This window comes from Micrasema longulum, unplaced genomic scaffold (assembly GCF_059751315.1).
Source record: "Micrasema longulum isolate JH-2025_06_02 unplaced genomic scaffold, ASM5975131v1 h1tg000582l, whole genome shotgun sequence".
Taxonomy (NCBI): Eukaryota; Metazoa; Arthropoda; class Insecta; order Trichoptera; family Brachycentridae; genus Micrasema; species Micrasema longulum.
In genome coordinates this window covers 116,085-139,804 of record NW_028277778.1, presented here as the reverse complement: position 1 = coordinate 139,804, position 23,720 = coordinate 116,085, and the positions used below count along the sequence as shown (strand labels likewise).

The 23,720-nt window shown below is 33.9% G+C and overlaps 1 protein-coding gene across 1 annotated transcript in view; it reads right to left on the bottom strand.

Moving 5' to 3' along the window:
* Positions 1-3,951: 3,951 nt before the first annotated feature.
* The window catches only part of mAChR-B (muscarinic acetylcholine receptor), a 118,585-nt gene continuing 98,816 nt past the window's right edge, over positions 3,952-23,720 (bottom strand). The window contains exons 3-5 of the mRNA XM_088228432.1: positions 10,549-10,783; positions 7,518-7,695; positions 3,952-7,442 (exon numbers count right to left, since the gene is read on the bottom strand). Of these exons, the coding sequence (XP_088084558.1) occupies positions 5,269-7,442; positions 7,518-7,695; positions 10,549-10,783 (2,587 nt within the window). The 3' untranslated portion in view covers positions 3,952-5,268. The remainder of the gene's footprint in view (positions 7,443-7,517; positions 7,696-10,548; positions 10,784-23,720) is intronic.

The following is a 23,720-nucleotide window of genomic DNA, read 5'->3' as shown; positions in this document are numbered from 1 at the left end:
ACTCGTATATTTATTATAAAATTAAATATACTTGTTTCTATAAGCTTTAATAATTTAAAGTAAAGTTTATATTTGAAGCACTAACTTTGTGGTTATTCATTATAATAAAATAAAAAATCTACTTTGTTTTTAACCACTAATTTTTATTTTTCACCGACCGGTTTTAAAGCAAACAAGCTTCTTTGTCAAGGTTTACGTAACTAATGAATTGATTTCTTTTTTTTTTATTTCTTTCATGTTCACTAAATACTACACGTGGACCCAATAAATCAAGTGGTTTTTTTTTCTTACACGGGTGGTAATTTGATATCATTATTTACGAAGTAAGCCAGGAGAGGAGAGGACTAAAAGAAATATTGTTTATTTGTTTATTAATTATTGTGTTCTTATTATGAATCGCTTTTTTAATTTCTAAGATTTCTAAGTTGTCTTATTTTGATATTTTATTTTCAACATGAAGTACTTTTAATCTAGTGTCTTTATTGAAGTTATGATTATTTTCTATCAGATGATTTGCGAATTCAGAAAAATTATTATTATTTAAGCATCTTAAGTGTTATTTTACTCTAAAATTTTTTTTCAAGTGTTAAAATCAGAAATCAGTTAATTTCTCCCAATCAAATGTCCCCTAAATTATATAGTTTATACAAATTACACAAAGAAAATAATCCAATTCGTCCAGTAGTATCATATAATAATGCCCCGTCAGTCAAACTTACTTCTTTTATTTCAAATTTAATTAATAATTTAAAATTTTTTAAACCAAAGTACACACTTCAAAATTCCTTTCAACTCATTGATATACAGAAAGATATGGAAATTCCAAATAATACAAAACTAATCTCATTTGCCGCAGTTAACCTTTTCACTAATATTCCAATTACAGATACAAAAAAAATAATCTCTCAGTTACTTAACAATTCAGATTTGGATAAAAAAACTGATTTCTGATTTATGTAGATTATGTAATATTTATTTAGATCAAAACTATTTTCAGTATAATAATGTTATTTATAGCCATTTCATTTGTGGATTTAAATATCACCCTTCTTTTATTTATATTCTAAATTACAATGAATTTCTACCAAAAATTTTCACTTACAAACTAAAATGTTTTAGGAATTAAAATTTTCAGCTTTCATGGCCGATTAGATGCGCACTGAGCTTTTCCGGGTTATCGTATCTCGTGCTGTTTGCACTCGATATACACAAATTACACCAACCCTGATATGTGTGCAGCGATGCGATCCGAAACGTCAGCAAAAAATGCTAAAGACTCACGGCACAATAACTCAGAAAAGCTCAATGTGCGGATTTTATGACACCTATTCTTATTTTGAGTTAACAAATAATTTATTTGGCAGTAAAAACACGATATCAACTGAAAAAGTTATTTTATTGCACATTAAAATATAAATTCTCATTAACAATCACATTTTACGCATCATGTGTGTTAAATATACCTTACACTTCAGTGTGAAATTAGAAAATGACACGCGTGATTCTATACATATTAAATGTCATATTAATAAATAAAGGTAGCATTATTAATAACGCGTGAATATGTCAAATCATATTTTAATGAATTATCATAACAACTGGCAAACAAAGTTTAAAGAAATATGTTCTTTTTCAAATAATTCAAAGGAATGAAAGTAGATATTACGTTGCGCACGTCGATCGCCCAGTTCATTTGTCGTACAAATCCAAAATGATCGAAGGTATGCAGTTTGATGTAATATTTCCTCTCAACCCGATTCACCTTGGCTCAATCAAATCAATAAATCAACAGTACAATAAATCTTAGTATTTAAGCTGACATATGTAAGCGACCACCGAACATTATTGAATTCGGGCGCGTGTCAACATAGCGCATCGGCCGGTGAGACGGCCAACGGTGAAACTAGCGTCACGGGTTCGATTCCCGCCGATTGCAATAACGAAATACGAGAAAGATTATTTTCTCGATTGGTCTGGGTGTTGCGGTATTTGTTTTGTAACTTCCTTCCACACCCCCTCTTTCATACCTGCTGCCTAATTTGGAGATGTCCGACCTGTAAACTGGACGATATTATTATGCCTATATATGTATTATTTTAATTGTGCACTATTTAAATTTTACAATCTACGATTATTATTTGGAAACTTCACCGATATGTCTTTCGACCTTTTCTTTAATATGTAATTGATCATTGTTGACCGTGTACTTCTGTAAAATAAATAAATAAATAAATAAAGTCGAATTACGTTGAATATGATGTACTGGGTAGTAAACAAGTGAATCCTTCATTCCTGTTCCTTTGGTAGGCACCTATTGGCCGTTCTCACACCGCGGTGAAAATCTATCCAGCACGGTAAAATATCATAGGGTGGATTGATTTTTAACGTTTTATAATTAATTGATTTATTTAATCACAATTTAGTGAACCGGTACACCATGGGGCCGACTGATATCTGTTCGATTTCGTTTTGCAAAATTTTCATCCGCCAGTAGAAACTAAATAAATAAAACGAAAAAATAAAATAATAAACAAGTATCCACCCACCATAATGATACAGTGCCGTATGGATTAGTACGATACGTGTGAGATGGGTCATCGGAATGCTGCCGCTGCTGTAGTGTTTTCAACGTTTTAATCATTTCGACAAATCGAATTTTCAATACTATGTATTCTTTGGGACATTTTGAATTCTAAGAGATGCGTATTCAAAATAAAATAGAAAGGATTTATAAATTCCCAAATTTGATTTATAACCAGTGACCGGTTTCATCGTTTTTACGCTATCTTCAGGACGTCTTTTATATCCATAAAAAAATACAATGAAATTCCCCCAAGAATTTTCACAGGCAAACTTAAATGTTTAAGATGCACGACTACAGGACGAGTATGAACTGTACATACATAATACGGTTACGGATAGAAATGTTATCCATATATGCGAATGTTTTTCGTTTACAAAACCAAGATTCGAGAACTGTCGTAGGGAATCGTATTAACGACAGAACAACTTTATTTCAAATAAAAAATAAACACCGGGCACATAGTGCTATTGCATAATAAAGAGTGCAAATATATGTACAAAAAGATACCTAAATTGTTATCACCACAGACATATATTTATTTTGATTGACGAGAGTTTTCACAATTACAATAGTAAATAAGATTGAAAACAAAATACATTCGTACTTTACGTAGCAAATAAAAAACAATTAGATTAAAGAATCACCCAATATTGGCTACAGGAATGATGGACTGATTTAAGTGCAAAAATCACCACAATAATAATCAAATAATATTTAATCGTCTTTTTTCAATATGTTGTCTTGTCAATGGGGTTGATTAGATAGATCAAAAAGGTATTTATGAAAATGAAATATACATACAAGGTATACGAAATATACGTATAATATACTACATTCGGGAATAAACCATTCTTTCCTCAGGATTATGATTTGTAAAAACATAAAATTTTATTGAAGCTTTACCAATGAGTAAAATGTACATGTTAGAAAAATATAAAAATACCTATGTATATAAACAAAATACTAATTCGTTTTTTAGTCGACGCGACGCGACGCGACGCGACGCCGCGCCGCGCCGCGCCGCGCATCGGCGCATCGGCGACGAATATACTCGAATAAGAAGTAAAATATTGACATTTGGATAGGGTTGTTAGTAACTCGACACTCATTATATTTCTTTGGGTATTTTATGTTTTATTTCTTCCAGTTCAGTTTCGGAAATTCTGCGACCTTATTTAACCCTCGGCAATTAAAAAAAAAGTTTTTTAATATAAGATAAAAACATCAATGATAATATAATATATTTATTAAGTTATTAAAAACAGTTTTTGTAACATTACAGAAATATTTTTTTTTGTTTTATAAAAGCAAATGCTATTGCAATTAAAATGTTATTTTAATCAGTTACAGTGTTTGGTATTTTTAAAAAATACTCAGTTCAATTATTCAATACAAGTTCAGTTATTATATTCTGCGCGTTAACGCAAGTTGTGTCCGTTTTTTTTCAAATTAAAAAATGAGCGCTAAAAGTAGAACAATACAATAAAATTCGTACGTCATTCGTAAGAAAACTTTTTGTTCTACAGGATATTGTGTTTGTTTTTACGTTCCGCGTATTATTTCATTCGATTACAAGCCTTCGAAATGGAATTTCAAGTAGACGAAAGTGAGCATTTTTGACATATCCTTATGTTCGGATTCAAGCGAGAGATAAAGGAGAAAAAAACAAGGAGAAACATTATCAACAAACTTGTAAAATAACGAAGGAGAATTATCGGGGTCGGTATGAAAATAAAAACGCAAAACCGCTATTCTCGAAAACCGCCACGAAATTTTCGTATGGTCATAACATAAGTCGGGTCAGTTTTTTTTTCCAAATGATGACAAAAAGATAATAATAAATTACAAAAACATAGTAAATATATTCTAGATATCTAAGGTTCGAGGGATATTATTCGATTTTGTTGAAGGTATCCGAAGATTTACAAATGGGCTCCGTTTGTAAATTTTCAGACAGCGCACAAAATCCTACGAAAATGTTTACAACTCTAATGAACGGCGTGTGTAAGGCGTAGGGAAAGGAAATCATTAAAGTTTGCGGAAGTTTAAAAGGAGGACAGAGGCTGCTGCGCCGCCAGCCGGTACAGTCTACCCACACCGCATGACCCGACTGAGACACATGGCGTGCGATTCTAACTCCGAGGGAATCGATACATTCTAAAATACGTCATTATTTTCTATACTTTTAGTACATCTACAGTCGCACTTCTAAATTATTGATTTATTCTAAAGAACGCTTATTGGTATGAATTCTGTTAAATAAGTCTTAATATTTATAACAGTTCTAAGAATCTATGAACGAGTTCTTTTATTGTCTTCATTTAACATCAATACTTAGAATGAACCTTTCGTCTACTTCGGGTCTCACCTTGGCTCGAAGGCACCCACTTTATTTACGTAGTATTTAATATTTACAAAATTTACACACTTAGTAATAAATTTATAATTTATTATGTACAATAATAGGCTTTACTCGTCTTTAAACTATACGGTGTCATTTTTCTGGTAAAGAAGTTTATATTTTACATCATTATACTTTTAGGTATTTTTATTTTCTAAAGTTACTTGAAAAACATTGTTATATTTACAAAATTTAACGGCCATATAAATGAAAGGAGTAAAATGGTATTTATAATGAATTTTATGCTACCTGTACCGAAACAAACGAATAAATACAAAACATTCTACGTCATATGGAAATCCCCTTTTAAAATTCTCGTGAATGTTTTCTTGAACTGTTGATTAGCAAGAGCATAGCAAAAAGGGTTCATAGGACTGTTGGCATAACACAAAAAATATGCAAACATGTAAATATGACTATTAATGCAGGGAGGGTTTGAACAGAATCCTTCGACTAGAGCGAGAATATGGTAAGGGGTCCAACAAGCAACAAAAGCACCTAGAATGAAGGAAATAGTTCGGAAAGCCTTTCTGGCTCGATTTTCTGATTTGGATTTTTGTCTTCCCGCTCCGGGAAATCCGATTACTTCAAGCTTTATCTTTTTTCCCTTTATCCGCTTCCCGATATTCTTTACAAAATCTCTCCTGGAACCTCCCTCGGGCCTTTCGTTAGTTTCTTGGGAATCTTTTGAAGACCGTCGCTCGATAGCAGTTGTGGTTGTAATAATTGCTGCTGCATTTCCAGTGTGAGCCGGAGGGCTCTGAGAGCTTGTACTCGTATCTTTACAAAAACGAGGCTCTTTATGAGCGCTATTGCGGCTTTCAGATTCATACTGATGTACTATGACAGATGTTACTGGTCGTTTAGATTCTTCATTTGATAAGTAAACTTCCGTGTGTACTTTATTGACTGGTAAGGGTGTAGAAGGTTTGGAAAGTTCAGCCTGAGTTCCCGCTCTGAGCAAAGCTGCTTGCAGAAGCGACGTCGGTGGGGGTAACGGAGTAATTGATTCCGCGGGAGAAGAGGGTCCTGTAGCAGTGGGAAAGGTCAGTGAAGATGGTGGACTCTCATTGGATGGAGACGGTACTATAATGGAACTCTCATCCATATATCGTAGGTCTCCACCATCCATTCCTACTAAAACATCGTAAGTAGTATTTATCTCAGCTTTGGTTAGAGCTGTTAACGAGCGAGGTCTATCTGATAAGGATGGTGGACTCTCAGAAACTGGAGGACTTCCTTGAAACTCGCAAGGAGGTGGAATTATTGGCTGAGCTATAGTGGTTGAAAGTGACACTTGTTCAGATGGAGAAGGCAGGTGAAGAATATGTGCTGAACGAACGGGAACTAATGGACTTAAAGTCATGGAAGATTTTTCCCCTCGGGTGGAATTAAGTGGAATAGCCGTATCTAATAGACTTGGTTCGGAAATTTTAAGAACCGCTGTTCCGGTATCGGAAATAGATTTTCTCAAAGTATTGATATTCTCTTGTTGTTTAATTGTAACACCATTAAATCTTACGTTGTTGATAATTTGCAAGGCCCCAGACTGAAGCACAATATTTGCAATGGATGGTCTTTTGTTAGATATTGTCGGTGGCATTAAGTTTGGCGTGTTGCTTTCTTCGTCCGAATCAAAAGCTGGACTACTAGATCGTTCTGACTTATCCGTTTCTCCTTGAGTATTTCCCGAGTGTTTTTTTTCGTCTTTCTCACTATTGGTTGTAGTTTCGTTGGTTGCCGAACTATTCTTCTGTAATGAAGATTTTCGACTAGAAATAGATTCCTGAGGTAGTGGAACCATTTTTCGAGGTGGTGGTGGAGGTGGTGAATTGACAATCGCAGTAAAAGCAGGAGGAGAACGATGTGGGGGTTGAACCACTTTGGGTTTGTCCTGATTGACGAGAGCGCTTTGAGCTTTGCTCATTCCTATACCTGCCGCCCTGCCTGCCATACCTGACATGGCACCGGCACTCAGCGCTACCATTGACTGCATCTTTCTTTGTTTGGCTTCACTCTTTTTTTGCATGTCATACGCTGTTTTGTATATTCCCGCGTAAAGAATCAAGATCACCACTAATGTAGTCCAGTAATACGTAATTATGAGGGCAGTATTAAAAACAGGATCTTTGAGAAACTGCACGGCACACTCTCCCGGTTGTAAATCTCTGAAACCGATGAAATGCTCCCAGCCAAATATGGTTATGAAAAATAGCATGGCTGGGATAATCCAAGTGACGGATACCATCCAGAGAACCTTAGATCTGGTCCTCCAGCCCCGATAGCGCGCGGCTATTTTTACGCTGCAGAAACGGTCGACCGTGATGAGAAGAACTGTGTACTGGGATACTAAGCATACGGTGTAGTCGACGGAGAGCCACAAGTCACAGAGTAACGGCCCCAAGTCCCAGTAGCCCATGAGCACGTACACGGTGTAGAAAGGCATGGAAACTGTCCCTGGAATGTATGAACGGCGTGAATACACATATTACAAATGGCATATATTATACAATGCGGAGAAGTGAAACCAACCGATGAGCATGTCAGTGGCGGCGAGAGATGCGATGAAGTAGTTCGAAGGCTGGCGGATAGAGCGGTCCACGAGGAAAGCGAGCAGCACGAGGATGTTCCCACCCACGGTGAGCAGGATGCAGGCGGCCAGCAGCATTGCGATGCACACTGTCTGCCACGGGAGGAAGGGCGCCAGCACCTAACGATATATTCGTTTAATGTACATAAGAAGATGACTATTTACATAACTTGATGTAACGATCAAATTTTATTTTTCTCTGGTAAGGGCGGTAAGTGATGGGGCGAGTAGTTGTTTATTCATTGGCACTACGCTCGAACGTTGTTATATCCGTTTTAATAATTTTTTTTTTACTAAAAGCAATAACTGACATCATTAAGGAGATTAAGCAAAAAAATCTGTATTCCTCCACTTTCCACCTTTGGCAAAGCCAAATGGTAGTCAATTTGTTAAATTAAAATAAAACATTACGTTATATATGTCCCCATTCTATTTTTGTAAAAAAAAAACATTTTACTAAAAATGGTTAAGCACCCTCCCGTCTAGAGTGCCCAAGTATAAATGCATCAAACTCAGAAAAACTACTTTAAAGATTTTCACATTTGCGTTTTACCACAGATCTATACACAGAATATAAAACAATGTACCTTATGTGCTTTTACTGTGATATTCATGTTCCGAATAACAAAAAGTATTTATTTAAAAATATCTTCCATTATTAATTTTGACACTTATTAGGCGTGTCGTTTTTTTCATCTTTTAGTATTTGTTTATTTTAAAAATTACTAAATATTACAATTTTTATAAACTCATAAAAGTATTGTAAAATAAAAATTAGATATTCTAAAAAATTCTGTTCGTAAGCGCAATTGGGAAAAAAATGCCTACAAGGACTTTAACGTCTGAGCGTGGGCCATTTATGAAATATTGTTGTATCTGAAATTATCGCACACACATATGTATATTTATATACATATATACATTCATACAAACTTACATAGAAACAAGTAAATAAAGGGATACATAATCATAGTTGATGAGAAAAAAAGAAAAATAGTAAATAGCATGTTGTACAGATAGAAACACATGTTTATTTTTTTTCAAAATAGAAAACAGAATTAAAGATTTCATATTATTCATAAACTTGTAACTTGAAATTAAACACAAAGAAATGACTATGGAAACATATCAGGTATGAGTGCCATAATACACTAGAAGTGGTGCGATGTGTCGAATGTTATAAATGTGTATTTGTAGATTATGATATCCATAGTACTCGAACCAACCTACACCGCTGAGTGAGAGAGCGAGTGAGCGAGTGAGCGAGAGAGCGATCGATCTAACGTAAAACGTATGGGTTTGTCAAAATTTAGATCCAATCTTCAAAGTCCTGATAAGTTTGTCACCCTTAACCCCTCCCCTACCCTCTAGTAGCTCCTGCTCGCTATTTCCCACCCCGCCCCGCCCCGCCGTATTCACATACAGCGTCTGGTGAACTATCTACTTCCGTCGATGAGTACATCACCATCCGACAAGATCCAGTGTATTATGCATCGCTCGAAAGTTTATGTTCCACTTTATATTCATAGCTCTAATCTACATCTTTCCAAATAATATTATCATAACAAAGTGCCAACACGTTCTAAGTAGCTTTATCAAATTACACGAGCGTTTAAATTACCTCAGATTATATCATTCATATTATTTCAATCTTCAAGTACTTCGGTGGACTTATTGCTGAAAGCAATATCTTCCAGCCGACAAAAAAACAGACCGGTCAAAAGAAGAGTTTGAGAAAAATTTGTTCTGAAAAACGAAAATACATTCATGAAAAAAAACTTTATGGATGAAAAAACAACCGCTGTCTTTTAATGAGGAGACAAGGCTTGCAGATGTAAACTTAAATTTTAAAATTCTATCAATTAATATAAAATTACGTATCAAAGAAGTGATAAATATCTGCCGAATAATAATAATATTGAAGGAATAAATAATATCAAAGCCGACGAGTGACTCAGAAAGTCGCCATTCTGTAGCGAGGAAGAAAACCTAATTGAAAATCATCATCGTTCCCTTTCCGCACGTAATGGTGCATAGGGCACTGCATTGGTACACCAATTGCAGTGTATCTTGATCTTTTTTTTGTTGCATAAAAGTGAGATGATCAGTCTTATGCTTCAGGTACCAGTCCAGGGACTTTGAAATATTCAAGTGTGAAAACATTCTTTTTAATAAATATTTCATTTCAACCATGTCAGGAATCGAACCCGAGACCTCTTACATGGTAGGCGAACGCGCTAATCATTACACCACGAGGCCGAATTAAACTGTACAACTATTTTAGTAGTTACAACATTTACTAGATGTATTTTACAGGACCCCGACTCGCATGTTTTATACGTGTATGATTCATATCATTAATTGTAGTGCTTTCACACTTATGATTACGCAGACAGGGTATAGTCTAAGCTTATAATCGAGTTACACAGTTTAAACCCGCGCTGTGCCAGCGGGTACCCTGCAACACAGCGGACCCTCCCATGTTGTATAAAAGTAGATTTGTATAGATTTAAAAAAACATGTACCATTTATGAAATATATTGATTTATACTTTGAGGTTAAAAATGCGAAGAACGTAGAGGTATAGATAATAATGTTTTCTTCATCGCTTTAACATAAAAGGCAATTCTAATTTTAATAAATTTCATTTCATTAAATAAACTCTTATGATTTTTTTTTGTATATTAAATAGTTTTCATCTCAATTTTAAAATTAAAAAACCTTTCCTTCTATCAGATAGGAAAGCAACAACTTAGCGCATGTCGTGTATCGTGTGTCGTGTGCGTATCGTGTCGCACATAAGAGCGAGGTGCGAGTAAGTACGCGTATTTGGTGTACCAAAACAGTGCTCTTTGTACCATAGCGTGTGGAAAAGGGTATGATGATGATGAAATACGTTGCTAAGATTGGATTTTCTTCAAAAATAGCATTTGCCAAAAATTGACAGCATATTACGAAAACAGCAGTACTAACCTGCGGCGGGGAAGCGATGTCCGTGACGTTGGGGGCCGGACCCACGTCGGGCGGGGAGCCGGAGGGCTCGGTCAGCGACAAGTTGGCCCACAGCCCCGAGTGGTTCGCCCAAGCCAGCAGCTCGGCGGGCCCCCAGGGCGCGCCGCCTCGGCCGGCCCAGCCCCCGGGCCCCCCCGGCCCGCATGCCTCCACACCCAGCCAGCGGCAAATCTTTTCTCGCTGTTTCCTCCACTTCCTGGAATAACACACAGGTTCGTGACTCCACTCCACCCGGCTGAAGTAATAATAACATATCAACTTAAATATTTTTTTTTGCTGTCGTTTAGTCTGTTTATGTCATTTTGGTTTCTTGTTCCCAATAGTTGTAGCACATAACATACTTTAGATTTTACATAATATTTAGGCTTCGTATATAATATTTTTTTCCGTCATTAGAACAAAGTTGTTTTAAATTTATTTTTAACAAAATATTTAAAAATTTTAAATTCACATTCTACTGTTAACAATAATATTTTTAACATCTTTTGTAAAGGTTGTCTGAGTCTTTTGTTTAGTTTTGTCTCTTAGTTTATTGTATAATTTTAGTCCATGATTTATTAGTCTTGATTGTCCTTTTCTCGTTTTAGGAGGTTGGGTATGATATTTTTCTGATATTCTCGTATTGTGTTTATATTTACTGCAGTTTTCTTCAAGTTTTAATTCTTCGTCTACAATTACATTAGTGGCCAATTTATGAATAAAATTTAAGGATTCTAGTTTAAAGAGTTCAGTTACATTTAATTGTTTAGTTTGTTTAAAAAGTTCTTCGGTTGCTGTTAGATAGGGTTTGATTTAGATGTCTGCTATCGCCGATTGCTATACGCTAGGTTGGCTCTTTAGCCGTTTGTTTTTTCAGGCCTCCGGCAGTCAGTTGGTCTTTCGGTCCTACTTACGGGTTGCGGTCCCGTGGCTGGAGTCGGGGACTCGCGGTCCGGGGTATCGGGGTCCGACGTTCAAACCTGATTCACCTTTTCTAACAGTGAGTTATCTACAACTCGGACATCGGTAGTTGCTTCATCTTGCGAACAATAACATTATAATATGTGAAAACAGTGTTTTATTTATTTAGTTCTTTATTGTAATGATGTAATAACTTATATTTCCATATAAGTTATTAATTTAAAAAATACTTGGTACACTTCCACTTATTTATTTTGACCAATTATCGCTTTCACCCTCTAATGGGCATCTTCAGACTGATAAATATTATACAACTTATAAAATTATATAGGTAATTTATATAAAACTAAATATTATATTAAGTGTAGGTACATTTAAAAATAAGTTGAAAAAGATACAATACGCAATATTGCAATGGAACAGAGTGAGACAAATTATTGAAACATGTGTTGGCGGCGGTGTACTTTAAGAAAATATTCTATTATTTGAAATATATTTATTGTTTTATTACAATGTACAGGGTCTAACTAAGGGGGCTAATAAGGGTGAGTTTTAAAATTCTTTCTGCTGATTTATTAAAATTCTATCACTATTATTTTTTATCCTATTTATTTCTAAAATTTCTAATCTGTCTAACTTTTGACCTTTCTGTCCTACATGTAAAATTTTTATGTTTTTTGTTTTATCAAAAGTATGTTTAAATTCATTTAAATGTGATGCATAGTTTGATAAGTCGTTATTTAATCTATGTGAAGCTAAATGTTCTTTCACTCTGTATTTAATAGCTCTCCCGCTTTGTCCTATATATGAACCAGGACAAGTACATGTTAGTTCGTATATTCCGCTATTTTCCAATTTGTCGACCTGATCTTTACTATTAATTCATGTTTGGATATAAAATGAAACTAAAAGATTATTTTTATGTAAAACTTGTTTTATTTTATTGCTAGTATTTCCGATATAATTTAATTTTACCCACTTTTTATTATTATTTTTGTCGATAGATGTAAGTCCTGCACATAATTGAGACATTGTATTTTTCTTTTGTTTTTTCCGTATTAAATTATTCACTAGGGATTCTTTGTAGTCATTATTACGTGCTAATATTTTAATAAGATAAAGTTCTTTTTTATAATTTTTTGTTAACATTGGTACATTTAATAATCTATAAATTAACGAATGAAATGTGGACATTTGTGTGAAATATGATGACGTGAAGAATTATGGATTATGTTATCGCTGAATGTGGGCTTTCTGAATATACTGAAATCCAATTTATCATTACAATGGAATTCCATCAAGAATTGTCAATAAATAATTTAAATGAAATAGTTCTTTATTGTTTAATTTTTATTATGACTAACTTACTACTCTGCTAATGTGTGTTGTTTTTTTATTTGAATCATTGTCTAATGACAATTATGACATTTATACTATTAGATAATTTCAAACTTAAAATTCATAAATAGGGTCTAGAATTCCAACCAACAACAGTCTATGCGCTCTGGATACAGATATGCAGAATATGTTGTAATCTGGATCCATTTTGTAAACGATTAAAAAAAATAACAGAAAAACCGAAATTCAATTTTTAAATAATATAAATGGGGGCTAGGCTTCATACCATCCATGCGCTATGTAGCTGCAAGACGTGTTTGGATATTGTAAAGCGCTCTTGAGGCGATTTGCTCAAAAATGGCTCTATATACATTATCCATAATAATAGTAGCTGCTTCAATAAGTAAATGTTATCAACTATTAAATACCTAAATTTAGTAAATGGGGTCTAGAATTCCAACCAACAACAGTCTATGCGCTCTGGATACAGATATGCAGAATATGCAGAATATGTTGTAATCTGGATCCATTTTGTAAACGATTAAAAAAAATAACAGAAAAACCGAAATTCAATTTTTAAATAATATAAATGGGGGCTAGGCTTCATACCATCCATGCGCTATGTAGCTGCAAGACGTGTTTGGATATTGTAAAGCGCTCTTGAGGCGATTTGCTCAAAAATGGCGCTATAAACATTATCCATAATAATAGTAGCTGCTTCAATAAGTAAATGTTATCAACTATTAAATACCTAAATTTAGTAAATGGGGTCTAGAATTCCAACCGCCCATGCGCTCTGTAGCTACAAGACGTGCTGGGATATTTATTTATTGTACAGCGCCCTTGAGGTGATTTTCACAAAAATGGCGCTTTATAAATTATCCAAATATATATAACACAAAAATTGAATGGGATGGGGTGAAATCTACCGATCTACCGATCTACCGAATTTGATAAAAATCCTACCGATTTTTAAACATCACAATTTTTTCCTATTTATTCGTCCCCAACATAGCCAATCCGCTTGGAAATGAATAAACCAAAGACTCACTTTTTTCTGTTCTGTTTCTGTGCTCAGAAAGCAACTTTTCCTGCCATCTGTTTATGTATTTCTTTTTTAATTACACCACAACAGGCCAGAATGCCGAATCACTCGAGTTATTGTAGTCTCAGCGGGAATCGAACCCGGAACCTTCCGTGCGTAAGTCGAGCGTCTTAACCACTTCACTCGGAGGCCGCCTATTACGTTATATATATCACGCCCGTTTGTATTATTTTGAAAACTATTATCCCTCGACCGTATGTCCATAATAAGAGTGCGTACGTTCATTGGTCTTATTAAATACGAGCTGAGCCCGGCAATGCTTCGCTATTGCTAGGATTTGAGTTCTTGCTAAATAGATTAAATGAACAACATCGAAAGTATACATTATTATTTTTGTGTTTCGGTTTATATAAATGGTGAGGACAGAGAATTTCGATAAATAGGTGTTCGAACATTGTTTTCCTGTCACTGTCTCGCAGATGCCTCCCCGATACTGTGCGAAAAAGACAACTGCCTGTCAGACTTTTTGAAAGAATAGACAAAATTGACGTTTCGCTGTACCGTTTTCCTGACCTCAAAACTGAACCGAATTTGTTATTTTTTTAGACAGAGTATCAAAATAAATCTTTCTGTATCGGGATGTTTTGCATTTTTCAAAAAAAATTATATTTGTATCCCGTGCGCCCAAAGACAGCAGATGAAGCTGGGCATTTTACTTTTAAAACTGGGCTTTAATGGTTCTAGTTCCCATTGTTTAATCATTTCTTTACATCTAAATATGGTTTTTATACGAAACTGCTGTGTTATGGTATTTACCGTCTATAACGTAATACTTTTCAATGGGATTTCTATGATTTTCACATTATATTGAAGTGTTTAATTTTTAAAAATATAATATATATCTTTGTAATTTAAAAGGCACCGCATGCCGTGTATAAATAAATAAATAGCAAACATTTTTTTTTTAAACGTAACAGTATAGAGACTCGCCAATGGTATATATCTATAATGTGTAAAAAAGAGCTCTGCGCTGGTTTGGACATATAGAGCGAATGGACAACGAAAGATAGGCTAAAAATATTTATAATGCGAATGTTCATGGATACAGAAATATAGGAAGACCGTGAAAGACATGGCATGGCCAAATCCAACAAATACTTGAAGATGGACATGGTAAAAGTCGGAATAATCAGCGCGCGTGCATGAAAAGATCTATGAATCTTGAAGAAGCGAGATCTGAATGCAAAGATAGAGTGATGTGGCGTTCTATCCTCTCTGCCTACCTTTACGAGGAAGCAGCGTGATAGTTTGTTGTTGTTGTTGTTATTGTAAAAAAAAACATTTCTCTAGTGCCATAATGCAGAGAGAAAATACGTGAATACGTTTGTATAAAGAAAAGTCGGACCGCGTTTGCTCTTAAGATTAAACATAATTAAGTATACCAACAAAAATTTACTCAATTTTTTTTGGTAAAAACCGTTCGGATAAACGTAAAAAAGATGTTGTAACCTTAGAGTATATACATCAATATACTCTAATACCCGTCTGCAGAGACAAAACTTAAGGTGAGGAAAGTACATTCTAATTTCAAATGTAGAGAATAACCCGAAGGTGAAGACAATAGAATGTACTCTCCTCACCTTAAGGTTTGTCTCTGCATACGGGTATAAGGTTGTAACTTTTCATTGGTAAGTAGGTACTTGTTTATGATTAAATTCCAAATCTAAAAGTAAAAGATAATCGAATATTGCATTTAAGTAGGTACCCTTAAGTAGGTACTTGTTTATGTTTGAATTATAAAACATAAAATAATTCATTATTTTCAAATATATAATTATTTTAGCAAATGTCAAACTCTGCTCAGGGATGCATTTTAGTCAGGAATGCAATTTTGAAAAATGTATAGAATGTCAGTTGATATTATTTCAGTATAACCGAAAATCCAGTAAAAAGAAAAAATGGGTAAAAATTTAAGGAACTCGATGAAATAATCTGATTGGGATTCATAAAAAAAGGAATGCTGTCTGTAAAATAACATCTATCCATTTTTTGTATACGCATTTTCGGCGAATGCAACCCTGGTGATGGATAAAAAAACATTTACGCTCCTAACTTTTTATGTGCTTAATAAATTGAAGATTTTATGAGCTATAAACCTTCTCGTGGCAAAGACGTACATTTATCTGAAAACCGCACGTAAATCAGTCCCGTAGTTATCGAGTCCATCGAGGAGAACCATCCGAACATTGACGTTTTATATATATATATATATATATATATATAGATATTGAATATGGTCATATTATATCAATCCTTATTGCATAAATAGTGATTCCGCGTTATTTTCGAAGTAGATGAATTAAAATTATGTCATTTCTCTTCATAGTTTCTATTTTTTTTTAATGCAATGCCCGCAAATCACTAAATAATGAAAAAACCGTTTTTAACGTAAGTATTTTCTGCTTAAATTTAGTACCCTACTTCGACGATAAGTAGTTATGACTTTATCGTCAATCTTAAAGTTACAATAAACGTACAAATTGCCATGAATTATTGTGATCTGAACTGAAAATCGAATCCGGAACTATCCGTGCTGTCATTGAAGTTAAGTATAAAAAAACAAAGGAAGACATTTAAGATTTTTGAGCAGAAATCAGCCGTATATGGAACAGATAATGAAAATGTAAATCACGAATAATATCATTTTATATAACAAATACACCTTGTATCATTCATTTCTTTGATTTCAGCACTTACTTTAAGACTTTGTATGTTTAAATGTGACCACAGTTCCCTATATTTTTACAGAAAACAAAAGTTATAAACAATCTAACACAGAGTAGACGGGCAATCACACCGCGTTTACGGATTTTTTTTTATTTCACCCTATTTAAAACCCAATCGAATATTATAAAAAAATGCATTTTAACCGGGCTTATAAATATACCCTTAAAATAGTTGACAGCGCGTTCCGTATATATACGCGTCGACAGTTGATAAATTACATAAGAAACGAAAGAGACTACCGACTTCGTAAAACGTTGTCTTTTTCGCATCAGTTCAGTGTAAAATAACTAATGAATTACCAAAGCTCTGGTTTTCTAGGAAAGCGGCGCCGATATCTTAACGGCCGTATGAACGGTGATGCGGTTGACAGTCGTCGTAACGGTGACTAGAGAGTGGTTTCAGAGGAAAACGGTGTCATATTTGGCGGCTATCACAGTTTATCTGTCAAAAATATGCCCTGGAATGCGATCTGTCATAATTTTCATTAGTTATGAATAGTTTGTCACAGTTTTTTATTTTATTTGAAATAATTTCGAAGTCATGCAACCTTCTCGTGCACAAAAATGGTATTGAAAAAAGAGTTAACTCTTTTTAAAATTTTTAAAACAATGAATTCAAGGAGAAATACTGTTTTTCGAAGGAAAATATGAGGCGCATAATTACTCTAGTAAAACTCGAATTGGAAGGACACAAACGAGATGAGAAAATACCAGTAGAACTCCAGGGCCTAGCTGCTATTCGGTACTGGGGTAGTAGTGAGTTGGGTATGTAATAAATAATAATTTTGGCAATATGTAGGTATCGTTTCTGTCAATTCATTTGACAATTTTAAAAACGTAAATGTTTCATGCCTATAGATATTAACTTTTTATTGATCTTCCAGATTCGAGACGACTGCTGATATACACGAATTATATCACCAGACCATTTCAAAAATTCCTATGTAGGAACAAAGCAACATCATTTGGCATGAAAAACACCGGAGTATATTTTAATGATGCCAGTGTTCAGAACAAGTTGTAGTTATATTCGACTTATTTTGTATGAGAGGATTTCTTAAAGTTATAGGTGCAATAGATCCATCACAATAGATCTTCACAGGTTGCAGTGACGTCAGGAGTTTGTATACAAGGCCTTCTACACAATATCTTTGATATCCGATAATAATGCTATTAACAGAAAGGCATTTGAATAATCCCTAGTTTACCTCACCCACTAGATAAAAGTAGAACATTATTTTTGAAATTTGATCCTGCACTTACATATAATTTAGTGTGTTTGCAATAATCGGATCAATTTTAAAAAATCCTCATTTTAATGATTTCAGTATAATATTAGATCAGCAATTTCAACATTCAGAATTAGTTTATAATCTTTAAAAAAAACATTGATCTAATTTGGGCACATGTTATCATACAAAGTCCTATATGCAAGCAACATTCTAAAACAAAATGTATCTCTAGCGCCAAAAGTTTTTATGAGAAAACAATTCGTGAGTTTAAAGTGCATAGCGCTTAAAAATCCAAAACTGTTTGTAGAACCCGAGAGTACTCTAGCTTTTAAATATATATTTTGTAGATGGTGGAAGATTGTAAATGTGCAAAGTGTATTTGAATCTTAGAGATTCAACAATCCTCACCCATTAGAGAAGATGGTGTAGATCATATAAATTTTCTAAGAAACATGTCTCTTTGCTTAAAAACTTGGAGACTCAATACCCGAAAAATAGTCTCTAGAGACTACACCTAGGTGCACAAACCTTTAAATCCCTCATTACTACATTGGATGCGTTTTTACTGTTGATCCCATATATGTTTTTCATGCATAAAGTAGAATATTGACTCTTGAGTAAATTTCAAAACGATAACTTAGAAGCGAGGTTTGGCTGTTATCGTCAAACAAGTGGAGCTTATTATTGTATTAGTTATTTGCAAGTCTTAGAGAGTGGGAGAAAGCTTTGATTTAAAAGTGCTGTAATATTGCTGGAGTGGAGTAAGGTTTTGGTAGGTATGTCAATATAAGTGTGAGTGTGTACGAGTGTTAGGGTGGGTTTGTGGAAAGGGTGAGTGTGTGTTTGATATGAGTGAATAGAAACATCTTAAATTTATAATGTAAAAACAAATTATTATAAATATATGATTTATAGTTTATATTATATATGTTTAGTCTCTCTGATTTTATGTTAAACTTTTGAATAGTATTCCTTGAGTATGTTGGATTTATGAGTAAATATTTACAATTTGTAAAATATTACAAATACTTTTAGTTACATCTGCATAATACCTAATTTTAGTTTATTTAATCCTGTAATTATTGTAATTTATATCATACTCAAATAATAAAAAAAAAAAAATATTTTTGATTAAAAAAAATAATAATATAATAACTGCATTTTTATTTGTAACTGATCTTGGTGCGTTCTATACCTTCACAGGGCCAATTTCTAGTGTTTTGGTGAACAAAGCATGACATCCTGTAAACAGAAATAAGAAAAAGAGAGTTTTTTTCAGTAGTCTCCAATTTAACACTATTTACAACATATATTGCTGAGTATATACTCAGCAATATATGTTGTCAAGGTCAAGGGATTACAATCTGACGTTATTTATACCGATAATTCGAAGGCCTTCAATCGTGTTGATTATTCAATCCCATAAAAAAAAGTTAATCGCAATCGGAATGAATAGATATCTTTTACGTTGGCTTAATTCTTACATCAGTAAAAGGAGTCGGCCAGTCGTCGTTAGCGGGCACTTATACATTATAACGGAAAATTTAACAAGATAGAAATATTTACATTAAAAAAAAATCTAAATAGCCATAGGCAATGAATTGTCTTTGCCTACTTTATCCTCTCCGTTCCTCTCTATCCCTACATAAATATCAGTTTTTAAAGTGAGAAGACATTCGAATATAATTTTGAATCCCAAAGAAATATTTTACGAACGATGAGACGGTAAAAATTTAACCCAAAATTGCAAGGGAAACAGGCAAGACACAACAGATGACATGACAGTAACCAAATATGCATACACCGATACAAAAGCAAACTAAAAAAAGGGCATTCAGTTAAAACTGCGTCACCACATATTTCATTCTTTACTCATTATTACAATTAATAGTAAACGTTGATTTAAACAAAAAAATCATACTGCCAAGATGAGAATGACTATAATACCGACCACACAAGAGGTCACCTTATAAGTATTCACTTAATTCTAACGGGGATATCCATAAAAATAAACATTCTAGGAAATTTGGGCTTCTGTCCATAGGATCTGGATATTGCATCCGTTCAGTAATTTATTATCGAAGAGTTACACTAGTTTATCGCATTACTGTTTATCTTTTTCAAATATAAACGGTGCCAAAACGAATAAATAATGCGTCACAAAAATATCCAGGTAGAACGAATCGTCGCATGTAGTTAAAACAATGATCTAATAAATATCTTATTTTTCCTTTGCACGCAATTTACCTTTTGGGATTTACATGATATCACTGAAAAGAAATTTGACCAAAAACCCTTCAATCAAAAAAACAACCGACGCGTCGCAAAAAGTCCATATGTTGAATAATTCATGGTCTTACAATATTGGAATATTCCGTATCATTTGGTACCTTAGTTTTGAATAAAATATGAAACCTTTGTGTGGAAAGGAATTCTTTGTGGTGATCAGAAAAATGTGTCTTTGTATTTTCGTAAAAAGTAAGGAAAGGTTTATTTGCAATCAAGATGGAAAATCGAGAGACATGTTAAGAGCTATTGTTTAAGTCACTATAATCCGCAAAGAATCGGGTACCCAAATATACCTACAATATATTACGTATTATTAGGCAGGCGCGCGCAATATGTTCCGAAGAGTTTCGGTAATGGTTGAGTAAGGGTGGCTGAATGAAACTTATCTTGATTTGTGTGTTCAATCACTTTTATAATGAAGTAATTTCCATCGATACTTTGAAAGCGAACAATGCTTAACTCTTCGCCGTTCCTTCCCAAGATCAGATAATATGATCCGGAGATTTATTATCCCGCTTAAGACAAAGACTTTCAACTTCTATTAATTCGAAAAGAACTCAATTAAGATATATAAAGACAAGATAATATTAAAAATCGCTTCAATATTAAAAAAGGTACGTACTAATAAACTCTCAATAAACAATTTTATCGTATTTACGTCATCATCATCATCATCGTTTCCTTTCCACACCTAATGGTGCATAAAGCACTGCATGGGTATAGCAATCGCAGTGTATCTTGATCATTTTTGTTACATGAAGGTAAGATGATCAGTCTTTCGCTTAAGGTACCAGTCCAGGGACTATGAAATATTCTGGTGTGAAAACCCCCTTTCAAAAAATATTTCAAATCAACCATGTCGGGAACCGAACCTGAGACCTCTTGCATGGTAGGCAAACGCGCTGACCATTACGCCACGAGGCCGACTAAACTCATATTTACGTACTTGCCTTTAATTTTTTTTAGTGAAAGTAGATTCATCCACATACTTGAAACCCTTTTAAAGACCATGAGTCTTCCCATCGGTTTCACCCATACAAAAAAGCGATGTATTTTTGCCAATTAACGAGTTACTCTTTTAAAATTTTCAATTTCATCTATGGCGATTTTTATTGAATTTAACTCTACGACTTTCACTGCGAGTTTTGCAAATTATAAGACGTTATCACAGTTGATGACTACCCAGACGGTTCGATAATTGATAATAATTAATAAAATGAATGTAAAACAAACCCCCTCTTTCAACCCAATATGATTCTATGTTATCTAGGTAGAAACGTTAATTTTAATTATGTACTCACAAAACTTTTGTAATTTTGTACTTATTTTGTAAACAATGTCATCAATAAAAAAATAAATAAATGAAATTTTTGATCAAACAATAAATAAACTATCATGTCGTTTCCCTGTAAGGGTGGTCAGAGAGAATAGAACGCCATATCACTCTATCATTCATTCATACATCTTCTTATGCACGCCCGCCGATTATTTCGGCTTTTGACATGGATTTGGCAATGCCATGTTTTTCTCGGTCTTCCTCAACTTTTGCATTCATCGAAATTTGCATAATTAATATTTTTAACCGTTTTTTTGCTTTTTATTTGCCCTAAATGTATAAACTTCATTGATTTTGTCGGTAATGCTTTTCTCAGACTTACATAATGTACGGATCTCACCATTTGTGCATCTATCGTAAATAGTTTTACCACACATTTGTCTGAGATATTGCATTCCGATAGCACTTGGCATACTTTCATCCTTGTTTTTTCAATCCCATATACACTGCTCCCGTACATAGGGCTCAGCCCCAGGACACGATTGTGAACTGCTAATTTTGTCTCCTGCGACAAACATTTGCACTAACCCTCCTTTCAATATTTCTCTCAGTATTTTTGTTTTTATTATTAAATCATATATTTTTTTGTACTCCTAGGAGTTACAACATAATCATTTTAAGACAGAAAAAAAGTTACATAAAGGTAAAGTAATAATAATGTAATAAGTAATAACATGTATATAAAACTGAAATAATATATGGCAAGTTAATTATATAATGCAACGAAATGAAAACAAAACATTAACATATAGTGAAAATTTCCACCCTTTTCATTCTACCCCTAGTAAATAATTCTCAGATACACAAATCCTTATACATAGGTATAGTTCAGTATAACCCCGTTTACTTGTTTTAGGATAACTCCATTCACAGAGTTGCAAGTCATTTCTCATAGAGTGCGGCCGTAGTTGTGTTCGCTCAAACGTTTGTAGTAGGAAAGCACGAAAATAGACCAAAGTAGAGAGAAAATTGCGGATTTCTGATTGGAATTCAATCTGCACATCTTAAATAAGGGAATCGGTCCACTTTTGAGACTTATTGCGGTCATTACTATATGAAGAGCGTTGTTGACATAACATTCTGCTTTTCAAGTTCGTTGGATACGGTCGACAGGTGGAGAGTAGAATCTAATGATAACCATCTGAGCGACCATTTACTTATTTTTGTGAATTTTTTTCGGACAAAATTTGGAACCCCATGGAAATTAAAGAGCTATTTACATATAATACTAAAAAAACTAACTGGGAAAAATTTTCGAAAGGGATAAATAGTAAAATCAGGGATCGTAATTTGACGCGAAATTCCTTCTCCAAAGTAAGGGACAAGCTTGAATCGGAGAGGCAAATTTGCTCAATAATATAAATTTTAGCCGAATCGTGCAGGGTGAGTATACCAATCAGTAAACCTTTTAAAAGGAAACCCTGTCCATTGTGGAACGTTGAACTGGATAAGTTAAAGAAAGAAGCGACCAAGTGTAGGCACAGGTTTCGGAATTTGGAAACGGTCCGAAGAGAGACGAAGACATCTCCTTGGTATCTCGAAGCTACACAAGCTTACAAAAACGCGTCTTGGAAAAGTATTGCACATTACAAAATAGAGAAACCACCTGGTCTGCAATGCACAGTGCTCGTCAACTGGAAAAAACATCTGAATCAAATATTCTACTACCATGGCTTCTCACAAAAGCATTGTAAAATAGTTTTGGTGTTAGAGAATGGGAGCTCCACCAAACTCATGCTAGGGCTCGCAGGGGGTTAATTTTTATCTCAAATTTTGAGATTAAAGAATTTATGTGAGGAGCCCATGATAATTTTCTGTCAAAAATAATTCCCAAAAATTTAGTCTTTTTTGGAGAACAAGACTATTTGACTTTTTGAAGGAAATAATTGACGGCAATTAGAAGTTTATAACATAAGAAATCAAACACTGATTTGAGTCTACTGAACACTTTATTTTATTTTTATAATATAAAAACAACAATTTTGTGACAACTGTTTCGCTTTGTTAGGGCATTTTCAAACGAATGCAAACAAGGCGAAACAATTGTCACGAAATTTTCGTTTTTATATTTGTAAAAATAAAGTGTTCAGTAGACTCAAATCAGTGTTTAATTTCTCATATTATAAGTTTAAAAATGGAGTTCTACAAAATAAACACCAAATCAATCAATCAAGCTATTAAAAGTGTTTGATGAAGATGTAGAGGGG